We start from the raw sequence: 9,655 nt of genomic DNA on the forward strand, positions 1-9,655 counted from the left end.
CAACCAAGTAATGTGAGCTCTAGAATATTGCGGGAAAAGAATGTTGTGCCATGTCTTTCCTTTTTTTTCATAACTAATAATGTCAACTGCAATATATTAATCACTTCCTATATGATAAGTATTATTCTCTGTATATTTCATGTCATCTTCTAACAAAATCACGAGGTGGAATTGTCCCCATTGTAGGAAAGTAAGGCTTTGGAGGAGTTAAATTACTTGCCCTAGTTCACACAGCTTTAAGTGGCTAGAGCAAAATTCAAAAGCATATTTAGATCTGTCTAGGTTTCCAGCTACCACACTCTACAGACTAGGGCTTTCTTCTGAGTTCCTATCTTGTTTCTCACTCTGGTGAGATAGTCAAACAAAATAGAAATCTCAAGAGCGAATCCTAGAGATGTACTGGGTTTCCTTGTTTTGGGGCACCCATCTTGTTTGTTATTACTCCTACTTCATGTGACATCTCCAGAATCACGGTTTTTAAACTATTCTTAAAATGAAGAAAGATGGATAACTAGAAATAAAGAAACTCAAACACTTCACTTATGCCACCAAAATGCTACTTTCCACTCTTGGCATAATCCTGTGATTCCTGTGTCCCCAGTTTAAACTTGACGTTCTCCAACGTGCCTAGTAGATAGAAAGGCAGGTGAGAGAAATTCTTCTTTTTTTTTTTTTTTTTTTAAAGATTTTATTTTTTTCCTTTTTCTCCCCAAAGCCCTCCGGTACATAGTTGTATATTCTTCGTTGTGGGTCCTTCTAGTTGTGGCATGTGGGACACTGCCTCAGCGTGGTTTGATGAGCAGTGCCATGTCCGCGCCCAGGATTCGAACCAACGAAACACTGGGCCGCCTGCAGCGGAGCCCGCGAACTTAACCACTCGGCCACGGGCCCAGCCCCAAGAGAAATTCTTCTTTGACCGTCTGCAGTAGCTCAGTCTTAGAATAAAATCTCCTAGAGAGTAAAATCCAGGTCTGTGGAGATCAGTTACCTGTGTGGTTCTTCTTGAAACTGTCCACAACATTGAGAGTTTGTGCCACTTTGTTCTACTTCCTTAGGAGTTTGTGTCTAGGAGAATAAGGATCATGCTGCTAGTATATTTCGTGTAAATTACGGTAAGGTATGATGACATGGTATCCTGTAAACCTATTACCTAATGTATAATATAGATATTATATACTTTTTGCCATTTCCAAAATTATCTCATGCATCTTGGGGACTACTGTCTAGAGAAAATCAGCAACCAGAAGAAGACTTCTGACTGTGTTTTTCTGTAGTATGCTCTCTATATGCTATGAAAATTTCAGTGGGAGGATCCAAAATGGGCATATGGGAAGAAAACACTTCCACACTTAATCTAAAAGGAGGTAATCTTTTCCCAAGAGACGTGCGGGTAATTTATAAACATTTTCCTTTGATCTCTATATCACTTTTTCTATTTGGAGTTAATTTGATTAAGAGCACACCAAGAGAGAATCCAAAAAAGAGGTTTTCTCTGGGCAGACAGCCGAGAACACAGCAGTAGAAACTGTTTTTTTTTTTAATTGATTGAACCACTTGTGATACACATAATTGACTTAAAATTAGAGCTGGGCTCTGAAGGCACTGAGAATCTCAAATAGAGAACATGGCCCATGGGTAGACTTGTGCATTTTTCCCATTTACATATCCAGAAAATTCTCATTTTAAAAAGTTTTCACGAAAATTCTGCTTTTCTGTGCACCAAGCAGGGCATACAAAACATTGAATGATGGGATTTTCTGTATATATTCTTTTAAATATCTGAGATCATTTCAATGCAGCATACTGATAAATACATTATCTTTGTCTTGTTAGCTCAAAGGAGAGGCATCTTGAAATAAGAATAATCATAAACGTGAAAGCAATTCTATTCCTGCTTCTTCAGGCTGCTCAGTTTTCTCAGGGACATACACTTATTTATTACAGGTTCTTGGTTTTATTTCATGTATATTCTATTTTCTGAGCCACGTTTTTATAGTATTCTCTATATGTCTCCCTACTCGTTTCTATACAACTTCATCAAGCACCTGATAAACAATTATACAGAGAAAAAATAGCATGCAAACTGAAAGTTCTAAGTTATACCAAATATAGAAAGTTTAGGGAAAATAAAAAAGCTAATTCTATATTTTAGGCTCATACCCCTAAATGTGATTTAAAAAGATGAAAACTAAGTCAGTTAAACAAATGTGCTACCATGTGGTGATATGTATTGAAGCCTTAATGTCAGTTAAATATAATTTTGATATTTAATTTCTTTAGTCTTGGGAGATTGGGAATAAGGCTAAAAATGCATGGTATTTACTTAAGAGATAAGATAAGGTTTTGTAAAGCCATCTCAGTACTTCTAGGAAAATCAAGATTCTCTCTCAAATAAACTTTAGTCAGTATACTCCTGGGTCTGAGCATACCAGAGACTTATTTACAATGTGTGAAAACAGTTAAGCAGACCTCAGAAAGTTAAACACAGAGAAAATCTTTGGAAGCTTGGGCTAGGCTAGTTAAAGCTACCTTACAAAGAAGGGAGGCCTATGCCATAACAATCTTCCTGGGGTAAAATACATCCAATCAGTATTTTACAAGCAAAATCGAATGTTGACACTGTTCATTTTTTACCTGATCGTATTCACATGGTTGTGAGTAGAGTTGTTGGTGCTACAGAGGACTATAGAACCTACTTTCCCTCCATTTGAAGAACCCTGGCAGATCTGCTTGGTTTAGAAGTTGCTAGTTTAAGATACTGTGATTCTTCAAATTTGACCTCAGAAAACTATAAGATGAAGTTTTATTTCTAGCATAATTATGAATACTCTATAATACAGATATTAGTATCTTCGTCTTTGGGATGAGCATCTGAGACTCACAGTTTAAGTATCTTGTTTAGGGACACCTAGACAATTGCAGGCCCAGGATTAGAATCCAGGTGAGTATCATTTAAAAAATTCTTTGTTTTCTACTGTACTATATTGTTATCATTAAGCTATTCCTTTAATAAGACTATTAATACAGTAACTTCCATGTGGCAGGCATAATTCTAATCAATAAAGATGATTTAGTGAAGGAAGTCCAATTTTCATGAAATTCACATTTTTTCTTTCTCTTACACTGATGAATGTCCACAGTGCTGGTAACTTCATTAACACTTTTCTGTCAGGATCTCCAATATATTATTGCTCACACGGACCAGCCTGTCTTCCAGGCTTACATAGATAAATGGCTATTCTTTAGAAAAAGAAGTTTCACAGACAGTGATAGTCACACTCAGCTAGTCACATTTCTTCACAAGATAATAAAGGGTGGGTGAATTCTTTGTGGAGACAATTGTAATTGCATGCTTTGCCAGCTCCTTCCAACAAGATTCTGATGCAACTCCTGAGAGAACATGTTTTGTCATCCTATATTTCAGAATAATTGCTGCGGTAGACCACTGTTACTAATGGGAGAACGTCATATCCCTGGATACATTAGGGAAGAGAAAAGTAAGAGCATTGGCAGGTGAAACAGTTTACTTCAGAGCGTTGAATCTTGAGTCGCTGCAAGTCTCCTTGGATTTGCTTACTCTGCATAGTTCAAGTCAAGCTCTCAGGGAAGCACCGCATTTCCAGCAAGAAAACTGAGTTTTGAGAATAGGATGCAGATAATATTAAACCAAAAAACTCAGATTCCTACCATACATATGTATAATGTGATCTTATTTCCCCAAGAAAATCTCTCGGTGATTATGAAGATGTAAAATTTTGGTAACACACTTAGTGAAAGACACTGTAGGAAAAGAAAATTGTCATACACTCAGTGGGAGTGTATGTTGGCACTAACTTTAATGCAAGGTTGTCAATACCTACCAAAACTTCAAATATATATACATTTTGAACTACCAATTTCATTTCTAGGTATTTATGCTACAGATATACTCATGCACAAGTGAAATCATATGTGTAAAATTTTACTCATGGTAGCAGTGTTCATTGAAGCCAAAGAATTGAAAGAATCTAGAAATCCAAAAATAGAATATTAATTTTATACATATATACATAGTCTGTCAATATGTCAGACTATTATGTAGTCATAAAAATTGAGAAAGCTCTTCATGTGTGGAAAATATCCAAATATATTGTTCAGGTAACAAAGAAATAGGTAAAATGTGTAGAAGGATGTTTGAAGAGTTTGTTATTGAATAAAAGAGGTGAAAATATTTCGATACACATTTGTTTATATATAAACTCTTGAAGAATTTCCAGTAAACCAACAACAATAGTTAAATTTGGGAAAGGCAGATAACAAGGTGTATAGGGATAAGGCTGGAAGAGAGGACTTTCATTTATATGTCTATCTATAATTTCAGATATTTGAATCACATCTCTGTACAATCTAATAAAAACATTTATATAAAAAATACATAAACTGACAAAACAATCAAAAAACATCTCTTGTTCTCAAGTATTATTATTATTTTTTTAATTTGGTCAATGGGAGACAGTGAAATCGATATTTTAAATATTTTCTGTCTTCCATATGTGGGTGTCATAAATGCTATTTTACATTGCATCCACAATTCCGTTATAGAAATCAGTGTGATTATAAGTTGTCCAATTCATTATAGCTTCTAAAGACTAATATTGGGGGCTGCCCAGTGGTGTAGTAGTTAAGTTCATGCACTCCACTTTGGCAGCCCAGGGTTCATCAGTTTGGATCCTGGGTGCAAACCTACACACCACTCATAAAGCCATGCTGTGGCAGTGTCCCACATACAAAAAATAGAGGAAAATTGGCACAGATGTTAGCTCAGTGACAATCTTCCTCAAGCAAAAAGAAGAAGATTGGCAAGAGATGTTAGCTCAGGGCCAATCTCCCTCACCAAAAAAAAAAAAAAAAAGACCAATATTGCAACTGACATTGAGTGGTACTTTGGAATGAAACTGAGTGGATATTATAATGATTGGACTTCCATTATATCAAAATTATATCATAGATTCATCATAAGATAAAATTTTAAAGTCTAATGTTGAGAATTCAATGCTTCTGTGGTTTCTTAAAGAGTTCTAAATTATACTGTTTCATGAAAATAGTTTATCTTAAAATTTATAGTTTTATTAGCTAAGGAAGTAATTGTTTTGTTTAGAAAATCTAGCTCACTAGTATATAAACTCTGGGGGCATAAGCTCTATAAAATTAAGGATACAGAGTATTTTATTTAGAATGCAAATAGAAAAAAAGACTATCTGTGCTTTATGAGCTTTTCAATTGATAGCACAAGAGCTTGGTTTCAGGGAACAATAATACAATGAATTTCAGGTTCTAATTTTGTGGGTAACAAAAATACCACTTCTGATAAGAACATCTGTCTTGAGTGTCCTGAAAACTAGTTCCACAGATTTCCAGTGCTCTTCAGAACATGGGAGCTGATTGTGATTAATCAAGGAAAAGCCCTTCTCTAATAAGGCTCTGTCCAGTCCAATTGCTGAATATGACAGTCTCGAGAATTACATCGCCAAATGGTCTACTAGAGATGGAAGGTTGAAAGATTGGCTGAATTAAATAGCTCACCTCAGATGACCTTAGAAATGGACATTTTGACTGAAGGTGAAGAAAAATTCATGCATTACTGATTTTTTTATATTATAAATGTATTTTGAAAGAAAAACATTATAGGGCGTTTCTTTTATCCTGAATACTTCCAGGTATTATTATCCTGTCTAAATGCAGCAATCACTCAGGTGACAGCCTGCGGTGTGCATCCATCCCTTCACTCCTGATTACAGATAACATTTGTAGCATGAGGATGAGGGAGGGAAGAGAGAGCCCGAACGCAGAGAAAAGTCATCAGAAATCGCAAGAGAATAGGAGCTCGTTTTGATGATTTTACCAGCTCCAAGTCAAGTGCCTGCTGCAGATATTTAATATTATTGCAATGTGGATTTCTAAGACAAGTGAGTCATTTCTTGGAGTTGGTTAGACTCCAACATAATTAATAGCCAAGATTTGGACAAAGATTTTCTCAACTCAACAGCAAAAGTCTTTAAATTGGTGCATAGAGTTATGTATGACCCAATCACTACCCAATCAAAAGACGGTTTGGATTACACACAGCTATGTCACTAGTCTCCACAAAAGAGACAGTCCTCCATTAAAAAATATATATATATTTATATTTACTTGGAAAAAACTTTTCATCAATCGTATGAAGGCAGATTTTTGTGGAAATTTTGATTTGCGCATAGATAAACCTAATATTTAGCATTATTTTGTTCCACAAAGTGATATAGATTAAAGGAATGTTTTACTCTATCAAAAATAAATTTTGTGAGCCATTGTGGTTTTACCTCGTTAAAAATAAAACATCCAGCCCCACTGGCTGCTCTGAAAAGCCATCTTTGCATTGTTCCCGTACCCGGCACCCGCTCGCCGCAGCCACCTCCGCCGCGCGCCTCAGCCGCCGCCGACTCCGGCAGCTTTGTCGCCAGAGTCCTCGAACTCTCGCTTCCTTTGTAATCCGCTGCATCGGATCACCGGCGTGCCCCACCATGTCAGACGCGGCCGTGGACACCAGCTCCGAGATCACCACCAAGGACTTAAAGGAGAAGAAGGAAGTTGTGGAGGAGGAGGAGAACGGCAGAGACGCTCCTGCTAACGGGAATTCTAATGAGGAAAATGGGGAGCAGGAGGCTGACAACGAGGTAGACGAAGAAGAGGAAGAAGGTGGGGAGGAGGAGGAGGAGGAGGAGGAAGGCGATGGTGAGGAAGAGGATGGAGATGAAGATGAGGAGGCTGAGGCCGCTACGGGCAAACGGGCAGCTGAAGATGACGAGGACGACGATGTTGACACCAAGAAGCAGAAGACCGACGAGGATGACTAGACAGCAAAAAAGGAAAAGTTAAACTTAAAAAAAAGGCCTCCGTGACCTATTCACCCTCCACTTCCGGTCTCAGAATCTAAACGTGGTCACCTTCGAGTAGAGAGTCCGCCCGCCTGCCCACCGCAGGCAGTGCCACCCGCAGATGACACACGCTCTTCACCACCCAACCACAACCACAACGTGAATTTGCAACAGGGGAGGAAAAAAGAACCAAAACTTCTAAGGCCCTGCTTTTTTTCTTAAAAGTACTTTAAAAAGGAAAATTTGTTTGTATTTTTTATTTACATTTTATATTTTTGTACATATTGTTAGGGGTCAGCCATTTTTAATGATCTCGGATGACCAAACCAGCCTTCGGAGCGTCCTCTGTCCTACTTCTGACTTTACTTGTGGTGTGACCATGTTCATTATAATCTCAAAGGAGAAAAAAAACCTTGTAAAAAAAGCAAAAACAACAACAAAAAAACAATCTTATTCCGAGCATTCCAGTAACTTTTTTGTGTATGTACTTAGCTGTACTATAAGTAGTTGGTTTGTATGAGATGGTTAAAAAGGCCAAAGATAAAAGGTTTCTTTTTTTTCCTTTTTTGTCTATGAAGTTGCTGTTTATTTTTTTTGGCCTGTTTGATGTATGTGTGAAACAATGTTGTCCAACAATAAACCGGAATTTTATTTTGCTGAGCTGTTCTAAAAAAAAAAATAATAAAAAAAGTAAAAAAAAATAAAACATCCATAAAATTTAGAAAATAGCGATAACCAAAAAAAAAAAACCAAAAAGAAGAAAATTAAAATCGCCCATCATTTCAGTACTCACATAACTACTGTAAAGAACGTTGATGTATATCCTCCATTTGTATCTTCTTACGTTGCTACATCACAATATATCTACTCAATCTCACTCAGTTGAACTCAGTTTTGTCCAACATTTGCTAATAAACAACCTCAGGGTAAAAATCATTTTAGTTAAACTTTTACATAATCTCATGGTTGTTTCCTGAGGAGATATTCATGGTATAATTTAAGGCTTTTAATATGTATTACCTTGTTTATCTCCAAAAACCTTGTACCAATTTGTACTCCCACCACAATTGTCAGCTAGCATTTGCTTCCATAAACTCTGAAAACACAGATTATTGTCTTGCTGAAAATTTTTTCCAAACTAAATGTTTAAAAATTAAATTACATTTTTGTCCAAATGTGCATTTCCTGTATTACAAAAAATGACAGTTTATAATATGTCACCTGTTAATTTTGAAGCCTTGTTTATTTTGGATGCTTTGTGCAATTTATTGATTCCTATTATCATTTTATTTGTAAGATCACATATATTACAGTTACTAATTTTTTCATTTTTATTGAATAATGTTTTATCACTATTGTGTTAAAACTTTTAAGATTTTTCTATATATGCAAAGTTTTTACTCATCTCTAGTTCATCTAGTAAAGGCTATCAGTTTGGCAGCAGCCAACTTGAAGGAAATGCACATAGACAAAATTGGGACCATTTGAGCATCAAAATAAGTAATAGATTATAACCCATAGTATAAACTAAATATCCGTGAGTCTAAACTGATACAAATAAATCATTGAATAAATAAATAAATGGAGAAAATATACCTTTCTTCTTTACAGTAAAATTTCTGATTAATAAATGTGGAAAGAATAATGGAAGTAGGAAATTGCTGTTTGGAGAAGAAAACAGTAAAACTTATTCCAGGAAAGAATCATCTATGGATACTAAAATTAGTAGACAATAGTATGAAGATAAATAAGATATTTTTTAATTGTTTCAAAGTACCTCCGTACAATATGCTTATTAATTCAAAAGCGGAATAGAGTAAATTTCTAGTTGATGAACCTGGACTACATCAGTCCAACCAGATAGTAAAGTAACATTGGCAATCCCCAGTGATGTGGCTCTTTGGTATCATGCACCTCCTGACAGAATGCACTGAGAGCACATCATTTCTGAAATATTCTTGCCAAAAATACAAAACCCCAATCCAACCATGAGAAAACATGGCAAACTCAAATTGAGGGAGATTCTACAAAATATCTGGCCCGTACTCTTCAAAAGTGGCAAGGTCATGGAAAACAAAGAAAGACTGAGGATCTATTCCAGTTTAGGGAGACTAAAAATTGTAACAATTAAACACAAGAGGAGTACCTGGGTTAGATCCTGAATCAGAAAAGGGGCATTAGTGGAACAATTGGCAAAATTTGAATAAAGTAAGTAAATTTGTCACTAGTAGCATATCAACGTTAATTTCCCAGTTTTGATATTGCACTATGTTTATGTGAGATGTTATCATTTGGGGAAGCTAATTGATGGGGAATGCAAATACAGCACACTACTTTTGCAGCTTGTCAGTAACTTAAAAATTATTCAAAATAAAAAGTTAACAAAAGACTAAGAATTAGCTCCTTTGAGTTCTCTGTGTCCAGTATCATTTCTATGACATCACTCTCTCTATAAGAGTGTGTGGATATCCTTCCACATTATGTAAAATACATTTTTGGTTTTAGTATTTCACAATGAAAAATTTAATTGATCTGGGATTTATTTTGGTACAAGATATAGGGTAATGATATTTATTCCTCAAGATGTAAATTAGTTGCCTTACATTCTTTATTGATTAATCAACTCTTTATCTGCTTATTTGAACTGCCATTCTCATCTTGTGCTAATACTCATTAAATCTCATTGAGGTTGCTGGTTCGCTTTCACCTTTATTTAATTGATCTCACTGTTCTTGTGCGGTTTCTATAATGCTTCTATTTTT

The 9,655-nt window shown here is 35.7% G+C and overlaps 1 protein-coding gene across 1 annotated transcript; it reads left to right on the top strand.

Moving 5' to 3' along the window:
• Positions 1 to 6,363: 6,363 nt before the first annotated feature.
• LOC100051754 (prothymosin alpha) lies at positions 6,364 to 7,657 on the top strand. The gene has a single exon (XM_003363206.5). The coding sequence runs from the start codon at positions 6,540 to 6,542 to the stop codon at positions 6,870 to 6,872; it is 333 nt and encodes a 110-aa protein (XP_003363254.1). The 5' UTR covers positions 6,364 to 6,539; the 3' UTR covers positions 6,873 to 7,657.
• Positions 7,658 to 9,655: the final 1,998 nt, after the last annotated feature.

This window comes from Equus caballus, chromosome 17 (assembly GCF_041296265.1).
Source record: "Equus caballus isolate H_3958 breed thoroughbred chromosome 17, TB-T2T, whole genome shotgun sequence".
In the NCBI taxonomy this organism is placed as follows: Eukaryota; Metazoa; Chordata; class Mammalia; order Perissodactyla; family Equidae; genus Equus; species Equus caballus.